The 27,225-nt window shown below is 45.6% G+C and overlaps 1 protein-coding gene across 1 annotated transcript; it reads left to right on the top strand.

Annotated features, from left to right (window-relative positions):
• Positions 1-321: 321 nt before the first annotated feature.
• LOC138614970 (small G protein signaling modulator 2-like) lies at positions 322-25,915 on the top strand (the record flags this gene model as incomplete). Its single annotated transcript, XM_069688593.1, has 13 exons — positions 322-930; positions 1,427-1,550; positions 4,907-5,174; positions 8,904-8,971; positions 9,880-10,028; positions 10,122-10,256; positions 14,137-14,261; positions 14,384-14,451; positions 14,657-14,820; positions 21,387-21,519; positions 21,677-21,811; positions 24,465-24,639; positions 25,851-25,915. Coding segments are annotated over 13 exons (2,218 nt in total), but the record flags the coding sequence as incomplete, so codon positions are not given.
• Between the last annotated feature and the right edge of the window lie 1,310 nt (positions 25,916-27,225).

The following is a 27,225-nucleotide window of genomic DNA, read 5'->3' as shown; positions in this document are numbered from 1 at the left end:
TTGACGCCGTCCCTTCCGCCGGTCTGCCGGCTGCCCTGTTACCCGTGTCCCCCTGGAGCTGTCGGTTGAGTTGCCCTCCCGACTGGACGTAAAGTGGACACACTCGGTGCCACCTTTTGGTTTGTAGTTTTTTTGTTTGCTTATTTTTTGGACAATAAAGACAGTATTTTTTGGAACTTATACCTCGAGTCTGTGTGCTTGCATTTGGGTCCTGGAAAAATACACCCACCTCATAACAGAATGCACCGACCACGGAAGGACCCAGCAGCCACAGACTCGAATCCTAAATACGTGACTTTATTTCAATATTTTTCCGATCAGGCCCGCCTGAATGACACGGTTTCCGCTGAACCCTGGACGGGGTTCGAGGGAACCCGCCTGGCCTTCTGGGACCCCCCCAGAAGGAGGCGGCGACGCCGGGGTCACCGGCCATCCGGTCCTGCTGCGACCTTAATCTCTGGGCGTGTAGCCGTCAGTCCAGTCCGTCGCTACGGGCGAGCCCACAGCCCCGTCGGTCGCTACGGGCGAGCCCACAGCCCCATCGGTCGCTACGAGCGAGCCCACAGCCCCGTAGGTCGCTACGGGCGAGCCTACAGCCCCGTCGGTCCCCACTACGAACTCTCTACCCCCGCAGCGCCGGCGAGAGATCCGGACGCCATCCGGGCCCGGGCGTTGGCCCTCAAGTACCTGCAGCATGGCCTATGCGGCAGTAATGCTGCTCCTTCGTTCCCCGTCGCTGGACGGGTCATCGACGTCCTGCCTCCAGCTCCTGCTGCCTTCGGATGGGTCGACGTCCCGCCTCCTGCTCCATCCTCCTATGCGGTCGTCGCCACGCCACCGGCCCCTGCTGCCTCCGGCGCTGTCGACGCCCCGCCTCCGGCTGCATCCTCCGGCGTGGTCGTCGCCCCGCCTCCGACTCCGTCCTCCAGGGTGGTCGACGCCCCTCTTCCAGCTCCTGCTGCTTCCAGGGTGGTCGTCGCCACGCCTCTGGCTCCGTCCTCCAGGGTGGTCGACGCCCCGCCCCCTCCTCCGTCCTCCTGTGCGGTCTTCGCCACGCCACCGGCCCCTGCTGCCTCCGGCGCGGTCGACGCCACGCCCCCGTCTCCGGCGCGGTCGTCGCCACACCTCTGGCCCCGTCCTCTGGCGCGGTCGTCGCCACGCCTCCGGCTCCGTCCTCCAGGGTGGTCGTCGCCACGCCACCGGCCCCTGCTGCCTCCAGGGTGGTCGACGCCCCGCCCACTCCTCCATCCTCCTGTGCGGTCGTCGCCACGCCACCGGCCCCTGCTGCCTCTGGCGCGGTCGACGCCCCGCCTCCGGCTCCATCCTCCTGCACGGTCGTCGCCACGCCCCCGTCTCCGTCCTCCGGCGAGGTCGGCGCCCCGCCTCCGGCCCCCGGCGAGGTCATGCCTCCCGCTCCGGCCTCCAGCGCAGTCACCGCTCCGTCTCCGGCGAGGTCGGCGCCACGCCTCCGGCCCCGTCCTCCGGCGAGGTCGTGCCTCCGGCTCCGGCCTCAGGCGCGGACGCCGCCCCGCCTCCTGCTCCGTCCACCTGTTCGGTCGTCGCTCCGGCCTCCGTCGCGGTCGCCGCCCCGCCTCCGGCTCCGTCCTCCAGGAATGTCGTCCCTCCGGCTCCGTCCTCCATCGCGGTCGAAGCCCTGCCTCGTCGTTGTCCTCCGGAGAGGTCCCCCGAGCCCGTTCTGCCCCGTGGGCGTCCTCCGGAGAGGTCCCCCGAACCCTTCCTGCCCCGTGGCCGTCCTCCGGCACGGTCACCCCAGGCCTCCCTGCCCCGTGGCCTTCTTCCGTCCACCTAGGTTTCCTGTCTCATGTCTTGTGTTAGTTGTGGTCCTCCGGTCCCCCCTCCTCCCACCCAGTCCGGTCCAGTTTTGGTCGCCGAGAGGCTCCCTTTGAGGGGGGGGTACTGTCAGGAGTTCAGTTTTGTCCTCCATTTTGCCCCCGATCACCTCTCCTCCTGTGTCCCCTGTCTTTGCCTGTGGCCACGCCACTCACCTCCCGTGGCCACGCCCCTCACCAGTCCCAGCAGATGCAGCCACTCACCCCTGATCACCACCTGCAGGTGTGCTGCATCTCCCTGATCACCTCCCCAGACTATATGTAACCTGCCCCTGCACAACTCTGGTTGTCGGTTCATTTTTGTTAGCCACCCGTCAGTCTTCCGTCTGCTCCCTGTCCGTCTTCCGTCTGCTCCCCATCAGCTCTCTGTCAGTCCTGTTCCTGTTCCCGTTCCTCCGGCCTCTGTGTCTCCTGCGGATATCCCCGTCAAAATCACCAGTCGGTGGAGTTGCCCTCCCGGCTTGGAGGATTGTTGACGCCGTCCCTTCCGCTGGTCTGCCGGCTGCCCTGTTACCCGTGTCCCCCTGGAGCTGTCGGTTGAGTTGCCCTCCCGACTGGACGTAAAGTGGACACGCTCGGTGCCACCTTTTGGTTTGTAGTTTTTTTGTTTGTTTATTTTTTGGACAATAAAGACAGTATTTTTTGGAACTTATACCTCGAGTCTGTGTGCTTGCATTTGGGTCCTGGAAAAATACTCCACCACATAACATGTGCAGACATTAAATACAGTACAGGTACGACAGAAACAACCTCACATGCCTCCAACTGAAAGTTGAATAGAAGTTATACATCAAATATAAAGCTGAGGTTCATCTGAAATATTTCATGTCAAATATTCAGTGCAGACTTTATTCAGAAATGGAGGATCCATCTCTTCTACATTCTGTTTTATATCTGACATCATCCTGATACTCCTCACACACACACACACACACACACTTGCACGCTCACACACACACACACTTGCACGCTCACACACACACACACACACACACACACACTCACACTCACACTGGGCCGACATCGTGACTGAGCCAGCCTCAGCACAGACTCACCAACAGTGTGTTTGCTTTGAAGTGTGTGTGAGTTCTTTGTTCTGTTTCTGGAGAGGTGTCAGAGATCAAACTGAGTCGGGATGAAAGTGTTCGTCTCGGCCGACTGCCGTCATCTTCCTCCGAATCCATCAAACACTTCAGCCGGCTGATGTCGTCTCTAAAATGGCACCTTTTGTCCGACAAGGCACAGATTTACCAAAACAGCCCAGCAGTCATTAGTGGTTATAAATATTATAACAATAATAATATTAATAACTTTATTTATATAGCACCTTTAAAAACAGAGTTTACAAAGTGCTCTACAGAGAAGCAAAGCATAGTCATACGTAACGTCAATACATCAATAAATGTCAAAACATTTAAGAAAACAGGAGGCAAAAAAGACCAAACCATGAAGGTAATGAATACAAGAAAACCAAACAAATAACCAACAAGCCAATGGAATAGAAAACAAACAAATAAATAAACGAATAAAATAAACAAAAACAGGAACAAAAGAACTGCATAAAAGGACATAAAAGGACGACATCACTTAAAAACAATTCTGTAAAAACGTGTTTTAAGAAGTGATTTAAAAGAAGTCAATGATTCTGCGAGCCTCATCTCCTCAGAGGTCGTTCCAAAGTCGGGGGGCTCTGATGATAAAAGCACGGTGACCCTTTGATTTAAGTCTGGACTTGGGAACGGCCAGAAGGGCCCACCGGAGGATCTAAGGCTGTGAGTTGGCTCATACGGGGCTAACATTTCAGTAATGTAGCTCGAGGCCAGACCGAGGCGGGCCTTAAAAGTGATCAACAAAATCTTAAAATCAATTCTAAAACCAACCAGGAGCCAGTTGAGAGGCCAGAACTGGATAATGTGATGTCATCTGTTAAGACCAGTAAGAAGCCTGGCTGCTGCATTCTGGACTAGTTGGAGGCAGGAGAGAGATTTTTGGTTTATGCCAGAAAGGAGGGAGTTGCAGTAGTCGAGTCGAGAGAAAATGAGTGCATGAATGACTTTTTCCAGGTCAGAGTGTGACAGTATGGGTTTGATTCTGGAGATATTGATAAGCTGTAATGAAGGACAGGAAGTGACAGCTCTTTAGGTTGTGAAACGCTGCCTCCTGATGGTCGAACACTTCAATAACCTCATTTCTTCTGTGTAGATCAATCAGCTGTATGTCGCTGTGTATTGTATTGTGTGCATCTATTTATACTTATTTTGGTTGTGTTTGCTTATGTTGCTGCAGACCGAATCATATCTCCGTGAGGTATTATCAGTGAATGAGGTTCCATACAGAGAGATGAGCCACTTTAAACAGGATGTGAAAACTTCCAGCAGCTCTACAGACAGTTTCACAAAAAGAAATGCTCAAATTCATGCAGCTGTGAGACCTAAAATGTGACGAGATCATCAGCGTGACGGGAGGAATGGGTGCTGGAGGGATTCATCGTTATTATTATCATTATTATCATGATTGTTATTTATTCAGAGGTACGACTATAATTAGGACTTAATTTACTCAAACTGGGCAACTTGCAAGAGCCAAAAAAAGTAATCATTGGTTAGGACTTTGCAGAGGCTGAGGCCTCCAGACTCCATTTGAAATGTTGAGTTTAGTCCAACAATACCTCAAACTGTACTGACAACATCCAACAGAGGAACTTTATTACCACCTCAGCAGTCCTGCTCGACTGTGCTCACTTACATCAAGAAGCTCAATTCCACTCAAATATGCTTCAACTTTTCCATTAACAGTAAACCTAAGCTGTGACAGGCTCCGTCTGGTGGTGGGCGGTGATACTCCACAATAACATGACAATAAGGAGGAGAAGGAATGAGGAGGAAACAGCACTGGTGTTGGACATCAGCTGACTCTATAGTGAAGCGTGTGTTTTAACAGTACCTGACCTGCTCGTTCCACTGCTTGCTCACTATTCAACTTCATGTTTTCTAACGGTCTTTATCAATTTGTTCTGTTATGTTTAAAGTTGTAGAGCTACAAATGATTTATTTCAGGTGGAAACACTAAAACCAACGTGTCGGGTGTGATGCTGATGTCAGTGTGCGAGTCCTGTGTGGTTCCTCACGGCGGTGCTCTGTACTTTGTGCCCTGCAGGAGGACCCAGAGTGTTGGCCACGAGCCTCTGAGGAGACAGGCCTCCTCCACCACCTGCCGGCCCCCTCAGCCCCTCTCAGCCCAGGCCATCAAACACATCTGGGTCCGCACGGCTCTCTTCGAGAAGGTTCTGGACAAGATCGTGCAGTACATGGTGGACAACTCCAGGTGAGGGTTTGATTCCTTGCTCTGAAGGGACTCAACTCTGAAGAACCTGTCCATGTGTTCCTCTCCTCTCCTGTCCTCACACTGATCATCAGACCTGCAGCTCACAGACAACCCAGCTGTTAGATGGAGAACCCAGCTGATAGAAGGTTGGTGGTTCGATCCCCAGCTCCTCCTGTCCACATGCCTAAGTGTCCTTGAGCAAGACACTGAACCCTAAGTTGTTCCCAATGGTGAATCATCGGTGTGTTGTAAGTCGCTTTGGATAAAAAAGCGTCAGCTAAATGTAATGTAATGTAAGATGGAGAACCCAGCTGTTAGATGGAGAACCGACCTGTTAGATGGAGAACCCAGCTGTTAGATGGAGAACCCACCTGTTAGATGGAGAACCCAGCTGTTAGATGGAGAACCCAGCTGTTAGATGGAGAGCCCACCTGTTAGATGAAGAACCCAGCTGTTAGATGGAGAACCCAGCTGTTAGATGGAGAACCCAGAGAGAAGGAGTAGGAAGAGGGAAGGAGGGGAGGGAGTAGGAGGACCTGTGAGCTGTACCAGAAGGTGAGGGAACTCCTCGCTGATCATCTGGCTCTGCTGACTTCCCGACCTGCTGCAGTTCACTGCACCATGATGAGTTGGAGGTTAGAGAAGAGAGAGAATTTACGATGACATGAGATTAAATTAGGATTCTGTGCTGCAAAGTGTCAAAGAACATAAAACACAACAGATGGAGTCAAACAGTGATGAGTGTTTCTGCAGAGTGTAACCAGCGCCAGACCTAAGGGTATCTGGACCGGTAACATGTGATCCACAGGCTGAACAGCACTGTGGATCAATGAAGAAACATATGATGACGTAACGTCTTCATCAAGCCAGTGCCATTTTATTCTGACTCTATATCAAAATATTTTCCTATACTACACTCGTACATTAGTATTCAAAACCATAAGAAAATACAGAAAAGTGCAAATAAAATATCAGTCATTAAAAAAATAAATAATATCATTTCTGTTACTCAAATAAAATTTATGACTTTCAAAAATACCAGATTCACAACAACTCGTACTCCGTTGGCAAAAAGCACAACATGGCGGTTGGTGGCGGCTGAACAGCAATATAAAAGTAACTCTAAACAACATTTTATGGTGAAACTCATTTCTAAACACTGAAAGCTGTAACATTTTAAGTAACATGAAAATACGTACATGTATATTAAATCATTTCTCAAAGTTACACAAAATTACATTCACAACCCAGCTTTACTACATGTAACGGCTAACTGGCATCTTAATCACGGTCGTTACTCTCAGCAAATTCACTGGGTTTAACGACACACTCCGACATCACATATCTATCACAGTCATCTCAAAACACAGCAAAGTTGTTCCTAAAATATTCACCTTAGTGTGACAGTAAACTTTTCAAACACGTTTCAGCCTTCAGCTCCGGTTTATTGACGAGGCAGCAGATCCCAGCTGAAGTCACCGTAACGCTCAGACCTTCAGTATGATGCAGTGTTCAGCCTCCAAACACACGTGGGAACATTCAGCATGTTCATTAGATGGACCATAAATAATTCACTCACATTTTGGTGCTTTTTAGTCACCTATTAATAAAAGATACGAGTGCAGTAACTGATGAGCCAAAACATAATGAGTGAGTAATGTTGATTATCTTTAATCAGAACCCATGTTGAGGTCGGGGATCTTTTACATGTCAACTTGTTTGATGCAGACAGAAATGCTGTAAAGACCTGAGCGAGCAGGGCGTTTCCAGGATGAGCTGATCTAATCTCAAACATCCAACTTGCAGGACATTAAAGAGCTGCTGACGTTTCGGCCTCATCTTCACAAAGATTCTTGGAATCCTCTCAGAGCTCCTGACCGCCTGAAGACTTCTTGTCAGGAACTCTGATCCAGGAAAGGACAGAAACCCTGATCTCAGTGAGGAGGTGTGGTCCACCCCGTTGCTAGGTGACGCATCCTTTTAAACGATGTGATTGGTTGATTGAAAAAAATGCCCTCTTGGTGATAAAGGGACAGAATGGACAGTGACCTCCAGTGGAAGTTAAATGAAGTGCAGCAAACATCTTCTTCACTTTCATGTGTTGTTGGTGGGAGAAGAGACGTCTCTGATCCTCCACAAACATCCTGCAGACAATCTGGACACGTTCCTCAACCTCATTCAGTCTCAACTATATGTCTCTGAGCTCGCTGGACGTCAGCAGTTTTCTGCTCTGATGAAGAAACTCTTCTTCCTCTTAAAGTCTTCCTCTCTGATCCGCCCCCTTTATCTCATTCGGAGCTCTGTGAACATGTTTATGAAGAACTTTTATCTTTACAAGGATCTACTCTCAACTTTTAGGGAAAATTCTTAGAAAACATCACAAATCTAAGAATTTTCTTGTTAAAGCCACCGGGAGGAACTTTTAGTCCGATGAGTCTTTGTGAATATGACCTGGTGCCTGGCACTCCTTCAGAGGAGATGTGGAGTCAGACTCTCAGTGGGTCGGACCAACAGGATATCAGCGCTGATTCAATTCAATTCAATTCAACTTTATTTATACAGCACCAAATCACAACACAAGTTATTTCATGGCACTTAACACATTAAAGTCTTTACAGCAGAACTTTACAATATTATACAGAGAAACCAACAATTCAACAATTCAACAATTCCCACATTAGCTAGGAGGGAAAAACTCCTCTTTAAGGGAGAAAAACCTCCAACAGAGGGAAGAAAAACTCCCTTTAACAGGAAGAAACCTCCGACAGAACCAGGATCAGAGGTGGGCGGAGCATCTGTTAACAGAACCAGGCTCAGAGGTGGGAGGAGCATCTGTTAACAGAACCAGACTCAGAGGTTGGAGGAGCATCTGTTAACAGAACCAGGATCAGAGGTGGGCGGAGCATCTGTTAATAGAACCAGGATCGGAGGTGGGCGGAGCATCTGTTAATAGAACCAGGATCAGAGGTTGGAGGAGCATCTGTTAACAGAACCAGACTCAGAGGTGGGCGGAGCATCTGTTAACAGAACCAGGATCAGAAGTGGGCGGAGCATCTGTTAATAGAACCAGGATCAGAGGTGGGCGGAGCATCTGTTAACAGAACCAGGCTCAGAGGTGGGCGGAGCATCTGCCTCGACCGGTTGGGGTGAGAGGAGAGCAGAGAGAAAAGGACAGCATAGAGATAGAAGAGAAGAACTGTTTTCTACAGTTGCGTCAACTCTGTACCTTTGGTCAGTGATACAAGACGTCTGTCAACAAATGTGAACATGAATCACTGTTGTGTTTAAACAGAAGTTGTTACATGGATGATATTACACTTGCATTACTTATGGTCGTAATGATGTCACCAATGTTTGCCTCAGCAGATGAACTGGTACTCTGTGCCAACAAAGTTCATTTTTAATAAAAATCAGGGCTTCAGTAATAGAATACATGTGCAGCTATGACAGCCATTATTTCGGCTGTTAGTGTGGTCAAATCATATCCAGTGTGTTCAGAGGTCTACATTTTAGCTCGGAGTGCAGCCGCTCAGCAGCAGTTACCATGGTGATTCACCCACCGGAGCCTAAAGATATCTGTGGGCGGGGCTCCAGGATGCACATCATCTTAAACTGGACTGTTGAAAGGCTTTCTGGGAGATAAAGTATGTGACATGTTTCTTTAACTTCTCATTACAAACTGATGACATGTCTTCATGTTTCCTTTCCTCTCTGTGTTCATGGCTGCAGTAAATACTATGAGAGGGAAGCTCTGATGCATGACTCAGTCTTCGGGCCCATCCTGGCAGCCCTGCTGGGTGAGTACATCACTCTGTCGTCAAGCTTCATGCACTCATTTAAAATTATATTCCACTTATTAAAAACGAGAGGGTCGCTGCAGGAACTGCAATCATGAAAATGAACATAAATTGAGCCTCGGAGAAGCAGACCTGTCTGTCTGATGAGCAGAGCAGCACACAGGCAGTCAGACAGCAGCAGGAAGCAAACAGCTCAGCAGACAGAAAGTAAAGCTGATATCAGGTGTGATGTGGAGGGAGTGAGGAGCAGCTGAGGACAGACAGCTCTGCTGTAAATGATTTCTCCATAGATCTACTCCTCTCCCTCCGTCTCGCTTCATGTCCAGCTGTATTTATCAAAATCACACACAAAAAAAAAATCAAGCAATGAAACGTCTACGCTGCCATACTTGATGATGTCACGTTAAAATAGCTGCAACAGGAAGCACATGTCACCATCTCTGACTTCTAACTCCCCGAAGTGAACTGAAGACGTTTCAGCGTTTGTCTGAGTGTCGTAAAGTGTTGGAAGAAGAGGATACAAACTAATGCATTATGGGTATTATAGAAAATATATGATAATAATACAAGATGCTGCAAAGGGCAATGACATCAAAAGTTTGAGACACACTACTGACTACACTAGTATTTATTCACTTGATTACTGTTGTAGATCTTAAAATCTAAATCATGATTTAGAGCAGAAATAAACTATTTTAATGTTTCCTAAATGATAAGAGATGAACCTTCAGTAAATTTACACACAAGTTAGTGAAATTCAAACTGAGAACTTCCCCACATGTAGTGTGTGCGTGCGTGTGTGCGTGCGTGCGTGCATGTGCGTGCGTGCATGTGCGTGTGCGTGCGTGCATGTGTGTGTGCTTGATGTGTGTGTGTGTGTGTGTGTGTGTGTGTGTGTGTGCTCTCAGTGGGGCCCTGTGCTCTGGAGTACACCAAACTGAAGACTTCAGATCATTTCTGGACCGACCCCTCAGCCAACGAGCTGGTTCAACGCCACCGGATCCACGGGGCCCACCGGGGCCAAGATGTCCCCACCGGCCGCCGGCCCGCTCTGGGGGTGAGTACCGAGGCTGATGTCCGTCTCCGATCCTCAGGAGGTGTTGGTGTGTGGTGACCATTGGGTTTCCATTAAACATGGTTTCTTTTCTAGATCCGTAAGAGGCAGTCGAGCGGCAGCATGTCAGAGGACCGCTTTGCTGCGTCAGCGAGGGAGTACGTGGAGTCTCTTCACCAGAACTCCAGAACTCACCTCCTCTACGGCAAGAACAACGTCCTGGTGCAACCGGTACGACCGCACCGCCTCACTCAGCTGTTACACTGTAACATACCTGGAATATCTCTGCTGCCTTACAGGCTCGGATTTATTTTTGGTTGGATTTTTTTTATTATAATTATTATTATTATTATTATTATTATTATTATTATTATTATTATTATGTCCAAAGAAATGGTTGGGGAGCCTAAACCGTAGACCGTGCAAAGGTGAAATTTATATTTCACTCCCCTCTGCAGAGGACTGTCTCACTGCATACCGAGCTCACTGGATCTTCTCCGATTGGTGCTGTCATCGTTCAAAGATCTGATCTGATCTGAAAAAAATCACTAGTGTCACAATTTTTTATATTTTTAATAAAGCCTTAAAGCCGATGTGTTTTATGATAACATAAAAACAGAAGTTATCTACCTATCTGTTATCTCTATCTGTGCATGTCTGATGAAGTGTCTCTTTTCTTATCAACATATTTAATAGAACAAAAAAACAAAACACCACTCTATGCACAGACTTGTTAAATGTGTTGACAGTGAGGTCTTTGGATTCTAAACAGTAACAGACTCCTGTGTGTTTACTGGAGGGAGGTCTTTCATTGCACTTTTACTTCGTCCAATGCAGGAACAATAAACACAAACAGCTATGTTTTTACATGCTTTGAGCACCACATCAATCGTAACATTAAAAGGCATTACATCATGTATTATTAGAGTTTAAAAAGATGAAAAATTGTCATTTGGTGAAAAATTGGATTTTTACAGTGTTTGCAGTGTTTGCAGTGTTACAGTGTTGCAGTGCTGCTGTGTTACAGTGTTACAGTGTTTGCAGTGTTACAGTGTTTGCGGTGTTTGTGGTGTTTGCAGTCTTACGGTGTTTACTGTGTTACAGTGTTTGCAGTGTTCACATTGTTACAGTATTTACAGTGTTTGCTGTGTTATTGTGTTTGCAGTGTTTGCAGTGTTACAGTGTTTGCAGTGTTTTCAGTGTTACAGTGTTTGATGTTTTACAGCGTTTACATTGTTTGCAGTGTTTACAGTGTTGCTATGTTACAGTGTTTGCAGTTGTACAGTGTTTGCGGTGTTTGTGGTGTTTGAAGTGTTACGGTGTTTACTGTGTTACAGTGTTTGCAGTGTTCACAGTGTTACAGTGTTTACAGTGTTTGTTGTGTTACTATGTTTGCAGTGTTTGCAGTGTTACAGTGTTACAGTGTTTACATTGTTACAGTGTTTGCAGTGTTACAGTGTTTACTGTGGTATAGTGTTGCAGTGTTGCTGGGTTCGTGTTTACAGTGTTACAGTGTTTGCTGTGTTACAGTGTTGGCAGTGTTACAGTGTTTACAGCGTTTGCAGTTTTATTGTGTTTGCAGTGCTTACAGTGTTTGCATTATTACGGTGTTGACAGTGTTACAGTGTTACAGTGTTTGCAGTGTTTACAATGTTTGCAGTGTTTACAGTATTTGCAGTGTTTACAGCGTTTACTGTGTTTGCAGTGTTACAGTGTTACAGTGTTTGCTGTGTTACAGTGTTTGCAGTGTTACAGTGTTTGCAGTGTTACAGTGTTTGCAATGTTACAGTGTTTACTGTGTTTGCAGTGTTTACAGTGTTGCTGTGTTACAGTGTTTACAGTGTTTGCAGTGTTACAGTGCTTACAGTGTTAAAGTGTTTACTGTGTTTGCAGTGTTACAGTGTTTGCAGTGTTACAATGTTTACAGTGTTTACGGTGTTTGCAGTGTTACGGTGTTTACTGTTAGTATTTGCAGTGTTTACAGTGTTTCAGCGTTTGCAGTGTTACAGTGCTATTGTGTTTGCAGTGTTTACAGTGTTTGTATTGTTACGGTGTTGACAGTGTGACAGTGTTTGCAATGTTTGCAGTGTTTACAGCATTGACTGTGTTTGCAGTGTTACAGTGTTTGCAATGTTACAGTGTTTGCAATGTTACAGTGTTTACAGTGCTTGCAGTGTTACAGTGTTTACAGTGTTTGCTGTGTTACAGTGTTTACATTGTTTGCAGTGTTTACAGTGTTGCTGTGTTACAGTGTTTACAGTGTTACAGTGTTAGTGTTACAGTGTTTGCAATGTTACAGTGTTAAAGTGTTTGCAGTGTTTACTGTGTTTGCAGTGTTTACAGTGTTGCTGTGTTACAGTGTTTGCAGTGTTTGCAGTGCTTACAGTGTTAAAGTGTTTACAGTGTTTACTGTGTTTGCAGTGTTACAGTGTTTGCAGTGTTACAATGTTTACAGTGTTTACTGTTAGTATTTGCAGTGTTTACAGTGTTACAGCATTTGCAGTGTTACAGTGCTATTGTGTTTGCAGTTTTTACAGTGTTTGTATTGTTACGGTGTTGACAGTGTGACAGTGTTTGCAGTGTTTACAATGTTTGCAGTGTTTGCAGTGTTTACAGCATTGACTGTGTTTGCAGTGTTACAGTGTTTGCAATGTTACAGTGTTTACTGTGTTGCAGTGTTCACAGTGTTTACAGTGCTTGCAGTGTTACAGTGTTTACTGTGTTTGCAGTGTTACAATGTTTGCAGTGTTAGCGGTGTTTACAGTGTTTGCATTGTTACGATGTTTACAGTGTTACAGTGTTTGCAGTGTTTACAGCGTTTACTGTGTTTGCAGTGTTACAGTGTTTACAGTGTTACAGTGTTTGTAGTGTTACATTGTTCACAGTGTTTACAGTGTTTGCTGTGTTGCAGTGTTAGTGTTTGCAGTGTTACAGTGTTTACAGTGTCACAGTGTTTGCTGTGTTACAGCGTTATTGTGTTTGCAGTGTTTACAATGTTTGTAGTGTTACAGTGTTGCAGTGTTTACAGTGTTTGCAGTGTTACAGTGTTTACTGTGTTGCAGTGTTATTGTTTGCAGTGTTACAGTGTTTACAGCATTTGCAGTGTTACAGTGTTTACTGTGTTACATTGTTTGCAGTGTTACAGTGTTTGCAGTGTTAGTGTTTGCAGTGTTACAGTGTTTACGGTGTTTGCAGTGTTTACAGTGTTTGCAGCGTTACAGTGTTGCAGTATTTACAGTGTTACAGTATTTACAGTGTTAGCTGTGTTACATTGTTATTGTGTTTGCTGTGTTTACAGTGTTTGCAGTGTTGCAGTATTCACAGTGTTACAGTGTTTGCAGTGTTACAGTGTTTACACATTTTGAGCTCTGTGATATGAGTATTTTAGCTCGTGTGTCTCCATCTTTAACTCTTCATGTTGACTTACTGTATAGTCTTGTCATGAACTGTTTGAATGGATCTTTATTCAGAGTCACAGCTCTCAGTGTGTTTCTGTGGAGCCCCTGAAGCTCGTTTTGCTCCAGCATCAGGGCAAATATCCAACTTGAAAGCTTCCTTGCATGCAGCGCGCACACACACACACACACACACACACACACACACACACACACACACACACACACACACACACACACACACACACACACACACACACACACACACACACACACACACACACACACACACTATGGTGTGAGGCAAATTGTTCTCCTATTTGAAGTTATAACTTTTAAATATAAGCACACAGACTTGATGATGCACAAAGGACCTGCTAATAGCTCGTGGGGTATCCTCTTCATGGTGCTCGTTATGTACATGAACTCAAGTGGTACCGAACAGACTGGTAACATTATAGTTTCTGTTTACGTGCCACAACGCATTATGGGAAGCGTTATGGTCATAGTTATCGCCCATATGGAAGTCAAATAAAGAAATACGAGTGAAATAATTGATCTGGTCTCATGCCACTTGTTTGGATCAAGTTGGTTCAGTCAATGGTGCAGCGTCATTCTTCTTTGCTTTATCTTTTGCTCCAAACTCGACACCTTCAAAACTCAAAACTCACATTTTGTCTTTCCTCTTCCACTTCCTCGTCCTTCCTCCACGGTAGAAGAAGGACATGGAAGTTTTGCGGGGCTACTTATCGCTCCATCAGGCTGGAGAGAACCTCACCCTGAAGTGGACCCCCAACCAGCTCATCAATGGCACGCTGGGCGACTGTGACCTAGAGAAGAGGTAGCCAACATCTGAATAAAAAAGCATTTCATTACACATGGAATGATTTGAAGTGCAACCGCTACCTCTGAAGCTTTATTTTCCTCGTCCTACGTTGACCTTCACATGTCCATTTTTTTCAGTATCTACTGGGACTATGCACTGACCGTTCCTCTGCGCCAGATCGTCTGCATCCACTGTCACCAGCGCCGTGAGTACACCGCTGCTGCTCTGCTGCTCACCTCTCCGTCATGGTGCTCTGCGTTGGTCACCTCCTCACAGCACGTCAGCAGTTCATGTCTCGAACATCATTAAAATAGATTTGAAGAATCAAAAGATCTAGCTTCATCTACCTCACTTCACTTTTCTTTCTACTTCTTCCCGTCTCATTCTTGCCTGATGTTTTCTTTTTTCAGCTGATTGTGGAGGGACGCTGGTTCTGGTCAGTCAGGACGGGATCCAGCGGCCCCCCCTGCACTTCCCCCCGGGCGGTCACCTCCTGGCCTTCCTCTCCTGTCTGGAAACAGGCCTGCTACCGCGGGGTCAGCTGGAACCGCCCCTCTGGTCCCAGAAAGGCAAGGTATCAAAAATAGCAAACATTATAAAAAATATTAATCTTATTTTTACACGTTATGTCTTCGAGAGGAACAGTGCATACTTAAACTAATAATGGACCTAAAACTGAGCCGTGGAGCCCATCATAGCTGAGCAGTCACTTCCCTTAGTACACTCATTTATAGTACTCTTACATGTCAGAAGTACTTCCAGTTACATCAGACAGCACAAGTTAAAAAAAAAAAGGCTTCAGGTTGGACGTCCCTCCCTTTCTGCTTGATTGTGGAAAGTGTCCATCATTCTACACTTTGTTTTTAGCGCACCGTCCGGGTAGTCACGGTGACGAGCATCAAAGTAAACAGTTTGCAATGTTGAGGCACTTATTACAAATATAGACAAATATTAACATTTGAAGTCAGGCAGCACCTTGTTAAACATCCTGGTGAACACTGAGGTGGACGGTTGCCATAGTAACCGTCTCCAACTAAATGCCAGGAAGTGACAGGAGCTACAAGCAGTGTTGAAGAGTGACTAAGTCTGTATACTCAAGACCCGTACTACCTAAAATACATGATCAGTAGTTATATATGTACTTGTACACATACATTAGACACAAGTATACATTCCAGTAACATGTTGCTCACATGTACATGTCACTATAGAAACATTCCAGTAGTTTATATCTGATGAAATAATATGATACAAGTTTATATAAATGATGAGTACTTTTACTTTGATACATTTCACTCACAGTACTGATGCACTTTTCCTTGAGTGTTTTTTTTTCATTCTGGTGTTTCTTCCTGTACTTATGTAAAAGATGTGAATACTCGGGAGATGAACGTGGACCAGCCGGAGACAACGGCACCAACATTAGAAGCCTCTTTCAGCTGCGTGCTTGTTTAAGTAGTAGTAGTAGTAGTAGTATAGTAGTATATTAGTAGTAGTAGTAGTAGTAGTATAGTAGTATTAGTATTAGTAGTAGTAGTGTAGTAGTAGTAGGAGTAGTAGTATAGTAGCAGTATAGTAGTAGTAATAGTAGATTAGTAGTAGTAGTAGTAGTAGTATAGTAGTAGTATAGTATAGTAGTAGTAGTATATTAGTAGTAGTAGTAGTATAGTAGTAGTAGTATAGTAGTAGTATAGTAGTAGTAGTAGTATAGTAGTAGTACAGAAGTAGTAGTAGTAGTAGTAGTAGTAGGAGTAGTAGTAGTAGTAGTATAGTAGCAGTATAGTAGTAGTAGTAGTAGTAGTAGTAGTAGAGTAGTAGTAGTAGTAGTAGTACTAGTAGTAGTAGTATAGTAGTAGGTAGGTAGGTAGTTAGTTACTTTATTAATCCCCAAGGGGACATTTTTGTTGCTACAGCAGCATACAGGAAGCAATAAGATAATACTAGAATAATAAAAAGCAATAAAATAGCAGTAAAAAATATTAAATATAAAATGCACAGTATATACAGTATAGTATATATCTATATATATTATATACAAACAACCAAGAAACACAGTCAACAGTGTTATTGTTGTGTGATGGATTTTGCCAGAGGCGAGTTATTGTACAGTCTTATTGCGGTCGGCAGGAATGATCTCCTGTATCTGTCCTTGTGACAGCGGAGCTGGAGGAGTCTTTTGGAGAACGTCCTCCTCTGTCCCTACAGCAGGTGGTGGAGAGGGTGGTCAGGATTATCCAATATGGATAATAGTTTCCTCAGCGTCCTCCTCTCCACCTCCTTTTCCAGACTGTCCAGTTTGCAGCCAATGATGGAGCCGGCCTTCTTAACCAGTTTGTTAAGTCTGTTGGTGTCACCGGCTCCAATGCTGCTCCCCCTTCCATCCCCCACCCACCCATCCCCCCAGCAGACTACTAGAAGTACAGTTCACTGGCCACAACAGATGGTAGGACATCTCCAACATCTCACTGCACACATTGAAGGATCGAAGTTTCCTCAAGAAAAAGAGTCGACTCCCCTTCTTGTAGACAGCGTTGATGTTGGTCTTCCAGTTCAGTCTGTTGTCATGGAGACAACAGGTACTTGTATTCCTCAACCATGTCCACCTCCTCTCCCAGAACTCTCAGCGGTTGTGGAGCCGTTGTCTTCCTCCTGAAGTCGACCACCATCTCTCTGGTCTTGGCCACGTTCAGGAGGAGGTGATTTCTTCCCGCCCACTCCACAAAGTCCTCCACTACTGCCCTGTACTCCTCCTCCCGTCCATCCCTTATACACCGTCCACTGACTCCTCCTCCCGTCCATCCCTTATACACCGTCCACTGACTCCTCCTCCTGTCCATCCCTTATACACCGTCCACTGTCCACTGACTCCTCCTCCCGTCCATCCCTTATGCACCGACCACTGACTCCTCCTCCCGTCCATCCCTTATACACCGACCACTGACTCCTCCTCCCGTCCATCCCTTATACATCCTACCACTGACTCCTCCTCCCGTCCATCCCTTATACACCGACCACTCACTCCTCCTCCCGTCCATCCCTTATACACCGACCACTGACTCCTCCTCCCGTCCATTCCTTATACACCGTCCACTGCAGAGTCATCAGAGAACTTCTGCAGATGTCTTGACTCTGAGTTGTACTGGAAGTCAGTTGTGTAGAAGGTGAACAGGAAGGAGACAGAACAGTTCCCTGAGGAGCTCCAGTACCACTGACCACCGTATCAGACAGCACACTGCCCAGACAGACAAACTGTGGTCTGCCTGTCAGGTAGTCAGTGATCCAGAAGACGGTGGACGTGTCCACCCCCCACCCCCCACCACCTGCAGCTTCTCACTCAGCAGCAGTGGTTGGATGGTGTTGAATGCACTGGAGAAATCAAAGAAAGTGATCCTCACAGAGTCACCGGTTCCATCCAGGTGAGACTGAGCTTGTTGCAGCAGGTAGATGATGGCGTCGTCCACTCCCACACGAGGCTGGTACGCAAATTGCAGATGGTCCAGAGAAGATTTCACCAGCGGCCTGAGGTGGGCCAAGACCAGCCTCTCCAGCACCTTCATCACATGAGATGTGAGGGCAACCGGTCGGTAGTTGTTGAGGCCAGATGGAGTCGTCTTCTTGGGGACTGGAACCAGGCAGGACGTCTTCCACAGCACCGGGACCTCCTCCTGCTTCAGGCTCAGGTTGAAGAGGTGTTGTAGGACCTCAGCCAGCTGGACGGCGCAGGTCTTCAGGACCCCGGGGCTGATGCCGTCAGGTCTTCAGGACCCCGGGGCCGATGGCGTCAGGTCTTCAGGACCACGGGGCTGATGCCATCAGGTCTTGCAGCCTTGTGCTGGTGGAGTCTCTCCAGCTGTCTCCTAACCTGGCCAGTTGTCACAGAGAGGGGGGTTGGAGGGTCATGATGTCGATGGAGGAAGAGCCCTTTGAGATTGAGGGCTCTGTGTCTATGCAGCTCACCGGGGTGGGGGAGGGGGGGAAGCAGCAGAGGTGTTTGGGAGGTGTGAGGTGTGGAGGAGACAGATGAGGGTGGTGAACTAAACCTGTTGAAGAAACAGTTTAGTTCATTTGACCTCTCCAGGGAGCCCCCTGGTTGTTCCTCTCCAGGTTCCCCCTGGTTGTTCCTCTCCAAGTTCCCCCTGGTTGTTCCTCTCTAAGTTCCCCCTGGATGTTCCTCTCCAGGTTCCCCCTGATTGTTCCTCTCCAGGTTCCCCCTGGTTGTCTCTCTCTCCCCTTGAAGCCAGTAATCTCCTTCATACCGGTCATCACCTCCCTCAAGTTGTTCTGCTGGAGTTTGGCCTCCAGCTTCCTCCTGTAGGAGTCCTTGACCTCCCTGAGCTTCTCCTTCAGGTGGCGCTGCACTCTCCTGAGCTCCTCCCTGTCCCCAGACCTGAAGGCTGCTTTCTTCTTATTAAGAAGAACTTTCAGGTCCCTGGTGATCCACGGCTTGTTGTTGGGGAAGCATTTTACAGTCCGGGATGGTACGGTGGTGTGTTCACAGAATTTAATGTATTCTGTGATACAGTCCGTCCTGCTGTTGATGTCCTCCCCATGTGGTCCACACAACACATCCCAGTCCGTGGACTCAAAGCAGTCCTGCAGGGCGTCTTTAGCCTCCTGTGTCCACCTCCTCACAGTCCTGGTGGTCACAGGCTGCCTCTGTACCAGAGGAACATACTTGGGGGTCAGCAGGACCAGGTTGTGGTCTGATCTACCAAGGGGGGGAAGGGCAGTAGTACTGTATGCATCCATGGCATTAGCATACAGTAAGTCCAGAGTTTTATTGTTCTGGGTGGGGCAGTTCACATACTGGTGCAAAGTTGGCAGTACTTTATCCAGACTGGTTAAAGTCTCCAGTAACTAACAAAAATGCACCGGGATGCTTAGTCTGCAGTTTAGCCACAGTGGAGTAGATGGTGTCCACTGCTGCCTCTACGTCAGCTGATGGAGGAACGTACACAGTGATAACAATGGTGGACGAGAACTCCCTTTGTAAATAATAAGGGCGCATCCCCACGGCTAGAAGTTCAATGTCCGGGCTACAGAAACGTTCCTTCACACACACGTGGTCGGGATTACACCACCTCTCGTTCACATAGACTGCAATCCCTCCACCTTTCTTCTTGCCGCTCCGAACAACGTCTACGTCCCCCCGAACAGTCTTGAAGCCGGGTACGGCCACGCTGTGGTTCGGGTAATGTGAGTGCAGCCATGTCTCGGTGAAACACATGATGCTGCACTCCCGGTACTCTCTCTGGGTCTTTACCAGCGCGCCGAGCTCGTCCGTCTTGTTGGCCAACGACCTCACGTTCCCCATTAAAATCTCCGGTACCAATGGTTTATATCTCCTCCTCTTCAGTTGAGCTCCAGCTCTGCAACCCCGACGTCTTCTCCGAAGTTCGTCCGGGATTTCAGGCCTCGCTCCGGGCAGCAGCAGTAGAGGTCTACTCAGCGCGATCAGCTGATCACGAGAGTAAACAATGGCCCCAGTCAACTGTGCGTGGCTCTCCGTTACAAAGAGGGAAAAAAGTAGAAGAGCCACCAGAAAAGTGGAAAAGTTACTGTCCATTGTCTGACCGTCACTTAACACACGTGAAGAAAAAAAAAAAAAACTCCGAAGAGAGAAGAAAGAAAGAAAAATACTTAAAACAAAACACTCGGGGGAGCTGCTGTAACAGGCTGCCACTAGCACGGCGCCATCTTAGTTCCTCTTAATATAGTAGTAGTAGTAGTAGTAGTAGTATAGTAGTAATAGTAGTAGTAGTAGTAGTAGTAATAGTAGTAGTAGTAGTGTAGTAGTATAGTATTAGTAGTAGTAGTAGTAGTAGTATAGTAGCAGTAGTAGTATAGTAGCAGTAGTAGTAGTAGTAGTAGTATAGTAGTAGTAGTAATAGTAGTAGTAGTAGTAGTAGTAGTAGTAGTAGTGTAGTAGTAGTATAGTAGTAGTAGTATAGTAGTAGTAGTAATAGTAGTAGTAGTATAGTAGTAGTATAGTAGTAGTAGTAGTAGTAGTAGTGTAGTAGTATAGTAGTAGTAGTATAGTGGTAGTAGTAGTGTAGTAGTAGTATAGTAGCAGTATAGTAGTAGTAGTAGTATAGTAGTAGTAGTAGTAGTATAGTAGTATAGTATTAGTAATACAGTGAACCCTCGTTTATCGCGGGGGTTACGTTCCAAATAGAGACCGTGATAGGCGAAATCCGTGAAGTAGTAACCTTTATTTTTTTTACAATTATTATACAATGAAATACTCCATAATACATTGAAACCAAAGAACAAAACCTTTTTACAGGCCCAAGCATTTGTTTAACAAATAAAAGTACTGTATAAATGTTTTTTTTTACAAATAACTACTGTACTGTAAAATAATAATTTTAATCATCAATACGAACTGAAGGCTTCAAATTGCTGAGATCGGCACCGCCCCACTGCGACCCGAGTCATTGGATTAGAACGGGAGGAAATGAAAAATGATTATGAAAACAAATACAAAGTACAGTAGGACAAATAGTGACTCGTGTATTTCACTGCTCTTCTGACTGAGCCGCTGCATCCTGACTCCGCTCTGCAGCGGTTCTTTCTTCTAAAGCCGGCGGTGCAGGTGTGGTTTTTCAAGAGAAGAACATAGTTATCGGTAGTTGTTGTCGCTCTTTTTTCTTCTGGGCAAAAAGATTCTTATAAACCGACATGCCACCATCGATTATTTTTAATTTGGCAAGCTGTTTTACGTACGTGTACATATTAAACCGCAACGTTATTGACAAACAGGTAGAGAAGAAGCGGAGAGACTGTTTAGCCAATCAGAATGCAGAACACAATGCACGATGCAAATCCGTGAAGCAGCGAGACCGTGAAAGGTGAACCGCGTTATAGCGAGGGTTCACTGTATAGCAGTTTTTGGGAAGGTGTGTTTCATAAGGCAGCACCACCATCTGCTGTGTACATCGGTTCCTCGGTTCCAGCTGCCTAAGTGTCCTCGGGCAAGACACTGAACTCCAAGTTGGCTCAGCTCAGTCTCATCAGTGTGTGAATGTAAACCAGGTCGGAGCGCTTTGAGGTGACCAAGCACTCTACGTGCAGACCGTCCATCTTTTTGTATACTTTGATCTGTGTTGTCCTCCTTTGATCCGTGTGTTTGTCCTGCAGGGGAAAGTGTTCCCTAAGCTGAGGAAGAGGAGCAGCACCGCCCGGCTCCCCGACCAGGACCGGACCGGTGAGGAGCAGACAGCTGCTGACTACGTGTTTCGCATCGTGTACCCCGGATACCGATACGACGCCAGTAAGTGACCCGGTTACACGTCCGGTCAGCCGCTACAGACGCTCCTTCCTCCCTGAAGTAGAAATGTGATGTGTTTGTGGAGGAGCTGCTGTCCTCCCCCCCGCCTGCAGGGCAGCATCTCTAACTGTGTTCTCTGTCGTCCCGCGGGTGCGAGCAGTCACCATAAACTACCACCACACCACCGGCAGCCGCGCGCCATCGCTGGACGATGACGAGGAAGAGGAAGATAGGCTCCATGCTATGATCTCAATGATCTGCTCGCGGAACCTCACAGACCCAAATGTCATGAAAGGTTTTTATCACCTGAACACACCCCCACCCCGAGACCTCACCCCGGCTTCAGACCCCCCCCCTGAACACACACACACACCCCTGTGTGAAGCCCAACAGTGTAGAGCAGGCTGGGTTGACCAGGAGAACAAACTATAATCAAATAACTGATGATCAATCTGAAACAGAAGCAGATCTACGACGGAGATATAAACTGAGCTGCTGAAACTCAAGCTGCCAAACAGGCAAGTTTTAAAAAGACAGAACTTCAGTCCAAAGTAAAAGGACGTTTGATAGTTGAGACTCAAACGATAGGATTTCTATCATGCTGTTAATATTGCTCCATATTAACAGCCAGTCACATAATTATGTGTCATGTTGCTTTTAGGGACCAACCCACAAAGATCTTGCACCAAATTAGCAGTTAGCAACTTCGCTGAACTATTTACATTCTTTTACAATTAAAAAAAAGATTTCATGAACAAGGAGTCGATCCAGACGCAACAGACAGAGCTGGTGAAAAGCTGTGCAAATGCTGGGAACCTGTTTCATTGTTCAGTGAATGCACCATCTGCTGACTCATCACTGTTTTTCTCCCTTTTATGAGGTGCAATCAGAACGTTCCTGAACACAGCGCAGAGATGCACACAGAGGACGAGGACACCTCGAGGAGGAAGTCTTCAAAGTTACGTCTCAACATCAGCTCCTGAGTTCCTCACGTTTTTATGACCCCCATCAAACTCTGTAAACGGTCATCAGAGATCCTTGAAATGTCCAGAAAGTCTACGGCGATGAAGCGACGACCCGGCGAGGTGTTGTGGTGACATCACGTTTCAAGAGGAGCGGAGCTTCACCGAAGAAGGAGCGTCAGGTTCAGGAGACACCAGCTGGGTTTCAGAGTCAGACTGTCAACACCGAGTTCTACTGGGACCTCCTGAGGGGAACATTCCACCTCAACTGTGTCGCCACGGCAACAGGCTTCTCCACCATGACAACATATTCAAAATGCAAACAGTCTTTGCTCCCTACTCGCTGGATTTCTGCAGAAGTTTGACACAAACCAGCTCTCAGGTCCACGGTGACGTTGACGTGTGGAACTCAGGCGCTGATGTTGATCAGCTGATGTAACTCCTCCGGCTCCGTGTGCATCGCTGGGCTGGACTCTATAGGAAGAGTCTGTGATCACCTCGTGCTGTCACATGAATGATTGACAGCGTAATCTGGTAGGATACAATTCAGAGATGGTCTTTGTCCCGGATGTTGTCAGCCTGCCGACACTCCCCCCCGACAGCCTTCCTGCTTTATGTCCTCCTGAAACACACTGAAACACACGGTCACATGAAAACCACCTCCATCACAGACTTCCCCAGGTGTCCTGGTCCTGGTCCTGATCCTGGTCAGCACTGTTGGGTTCACACTGTCGGGGCCAAGAACCGCTTTGATAATTTGCTTAGGTTTTTTTGCACTCCTTTAATTTGACTTCAGTCTGTTTCCTTCTTTCGGTCCTTTCATTTCTCACTTGCACCATGCTTGAGTCTCTGCATGAGGATCTGCACCCGTTCCATCGTTTACCAGTGACTCTGTGTTTCTGCGTATTTGTGATGAAACCTCTTTGTTTTTGAGTTCTCTCTCTGACCTCCTCAGTTGTTTCTTCTGTGTTTGTGCAGTCGTTTGCTGCGATGCTGTTCACTGTAATTCTTCACTAACCCCGCCACCCCCACCCCCCGTCCTCCACCCCTCTCATTACGGTCCTGTGGGGTTCTGCAGTAGTAGAGACGTGGAGTCCGTGTGAGCGGGGTGTCGTTACTGAGCCCACAAACAGCTGCTGATCCCGTCTAGTCTAATAAAGAGGCGGAGGCCGAACGTCGGCTCCCTCACACACTTTTTCTGTTGCCTTTTTTTAGTTTTGTTCTTAATATCATTTGTTTTTTGGGGTTATTGAACAACCAAAGCACAGCTTCATATTTATGACAGGTCATCAGCTCCAACCTGAAGAATTAAGGTGAAGAGCATTTATTTAATGTTGACGTTTTTATGATTTTTCCTCCCCTTTGTGTGCCCTTCTACTGGTGTCCATTTGTTTTGGTTGTTTCTCGTCTTGTTCTGGCTTTTTGCATCCTGCATGGCCTGAGCCTCCTCCTCCTCCTCTCCTCTCCTCTCCTCTGCCCTCCTCTCCTCTCCTCTCCTCTGCCCTCCTCTCCTCTGCCCTCCTCTCCTCTCCTCTCCTCTCCTCTCCTCTCCTCTCCTCTCCTCTCCTCTCCTCTCCTCTCCTCTCCTCTCCTCTCCTCTCCTCTGCCCTCCCCTCCTCCTCCTGCCTCCTCTCTGAATGAACTCAACCAGCATGACATCCCAGAATCCTCTCTGCCTGTCTCCCCCACAGCAGCGTTCCTGCTTCCTGAACCGTCCCTTCCACCTTTGGTTTCCTCTCTACACCTCTTCTTCAACATGTAACATGAGTGTTCAACTTTCATCCATCTACTCATCTCATAATGTCATGAATACCAAGCAAAGATACATGGAATGATGTATTTATGGTTGAGCTGAGGGACCTATGTCATAATATGTAAGACATAAAACACAGGTGGATTTAAAGCCCTTCAAAATAAGAGTGTAGCACATGAAAACTGCTCTGAGCGCAGAGACTTGTCCTCTCACTCTCATTCTGTTCGGTTTAGACCACGGGGAGATGATGGAGATGCAGGGTTTCGGAGGCAGCCCGTCGTCATGGCAACAGAGTGAAGTAACCACTTACGAGTCGCTGTGCCAGTCCTGCTCCTCGGCCGGCGGCGGCGTATCGTTCGACTACCCGGCCGGCTGCACCTGCATTCACGACCCGGCAGATATTCACACGTAAGCGTTCATTTACACACAACAGACTGGGATTCATAATTAATGAATTAATACAAAGTAGGTTTCATCAACGTGAGGAGATCAAGAACTCCTGGTTACCCCACAAAAAATTCAGTTATTATAAAAATATGTGTTGTTTTTACAAAGACAAATATTACTGGAACATAAAGGAAGATGAAGACGTTCAAACTGTCTGGTTGGATATGAATACATGACTTTTAGTTTTTATTACCAAAGAGTGCTGCCATAAAATTCTTTAATTACAAATACACAGCTGTAGTTTGTTGCAGCTAAACATGCTTAAATTATTATATAAAGGAAGAACGCTGGGTATTAAACGATGACTAATCTGTTTAATTACATTTTTTTAATATTTTTTTTTAGCAAATGGGCCTAAAAATACTTTTAAGGTTTTGATTATTGGTCAGATAAAACAGTTTGAATTGGTCAACTTAGAAAACTGCGATCACCATTTGTTAAATTTTTGGATAAATTAATATACTCCAGGAAATAAAATAACTATATAAATTCATTCATCATAAAAATAATCATTTGTTGCAGCATTTCACAATATGACAATTAGTTTCTGGTCATTTAACACGTTTCCAATTGTTATTATTTTTATCCTGGCTGCCCCCCTGAGGGTATTTTATACTAAAATGATGGATCATCTGTATTATTGCTAAATCGTTGTTCAATGTAATTTACATAAAACTTTATGTAAAACAATAACAAAGTACTGAAAATCAATAATATAGAGTAAAATAATTGAATTAAAATCTGACTTCAAATGAATTCAAGTTCACACTTTTAGTAGGATTGTATAAAAGTAAAGATACAGACAACTGAAAGGAAGATTCAAAGATGAGTCAAGATCAGAGACAAATATTTAAAATCAGATCTTCATGGTTTCAGATCACATTGTGCTGATCTGGTTCATTTCATGAAATACATTTGTGCTGAATTCATACTGAACTTATTCATAATGATGGAGGAGAAAAGAGGTGGAGCTCGGTCCCCCAGGGTAGGTGCCTCCACCCCGGCACCGACCCCCTGATTCCCCCAGGCACCGAGCACCCCGGGCCCGACCCCCCAGGCACCGAGCACCCCGGGCCCGACCCCCCGGGCCCGACCCCCCAGGCCCGACCCGTAGCAGAAGCAGAGCAGACAGAAATGTTGGAGTGGTGATAACAAATGTTTTCTGTCTCCAGAGTCCCGCTGAAGATGCTCTGCCAGAACATGAAGAGGCAGATCGTCTCCAGAGCTTTTTACGGATGTGAGTACATCACATCTGCACAGCTTCTTTTTATTTCAGTAAAAGCACAGAACCGATGTCATTAACTGGTCGGTCGGAGTCGATGGTGACTGCTACATATCACATCCTGCACATCATCAACTGAAACGTGGTCTCAGTGAACGTTTGTTCCTGCAGTCAATTTCTGTTCAGTCACTCTGAGTTTCTCTGCTGCTGTATTTAGGTTTTATGGTATTTTAATTCCATTCATCTTCTTGTGCAACACAGAAATGAAATGAACGGCTCCCGTTGTGTTTGCTTTAGTTTAATGTTCCTCCTGCACTTTGATGAGTCTCTCAAACAGCAGCATTAAACTGCACAATTGATCTGAAAATTAATTAAAGTAATCTTAAAAACAATATCTGCACGAGCTGCTGCTGAATAAAGTAATATGTTTCCAAACTAATGGAATATTCCTCTGATGAAGACTCTGTAATGAATTGCTGAGTTATTGAAATAGTGTGCATCACAGGGAAGAACTCATTGTTTTACCAACGTTGTTGAGAGAATTCAATTTGACAGAGAACTATAAAATACAAGTTTTAGTGGAAAGTAAAAATATTTTTATATTTTTATATTTTCAGTACACTTTGCCAAAATCTGTAAAAATCATTGAGAGAAGCATATTTTCTACTCTTTGACTGAACATAATATAAACATGATATGAACATAATATGGATATATGAACATAATATGAACATATGAACATGATATGAACATATGAACAGAATATAAACATGATATGAACATAATATAAACATGATATGAACATAATATAAACATATGAACATGATATGAACATATGAACATAATATAAACATGATATGAACATAATATAAACATATGAACATGATATGAACATATGAACATAATATAAACATGATATGAACATAATATAAACATGATATGAACATAATATAAACATGAAAAGAACATAATATAAACATGATATGAACAGAATATAAACATGATATGAACATGATATGAACATATGAACATAATATAAACATGATATGAACATGATATAAACATGATATGAACATATGAACATGAAATTAACATAATATAAACATGATATGAACATGATATAAACATGATATGAACATATGAACATGATATGAACATATAAACATGATATGAACATGATATGAACATGAAATGAACATGAAATGAACATAATATAAACATGACATGAACATATGAACATAATATAAACATGATATGAACATGATATAAACGTGATATGAACACATGAACATGAAATTAACATAATATAAACATGATATGAACAT

The sequence above is a fragment of the Brachyistius frenatus genome, unplaced genomic scaffold (genome assembly GCF_029030835.1).
Source record: "Brachyistius frenatus isolate BFR_SWC_R1_liver_20210118 unplaced genomic scaffold, ASM2903083v1 Contig_645, whole genome shotgun sequence".
Taxonomy (NCBI): domain Eukaryota; kingdom Metazoa; phylum Chordata; class Actinopteri; family Embiotocidae; genus Brachyistius; species Brachyistius frenatus.
Note: the sequence above shows the minus strand (reverse complement) of the source record. Positions and strands in the feature narration are given on the sequence as shown.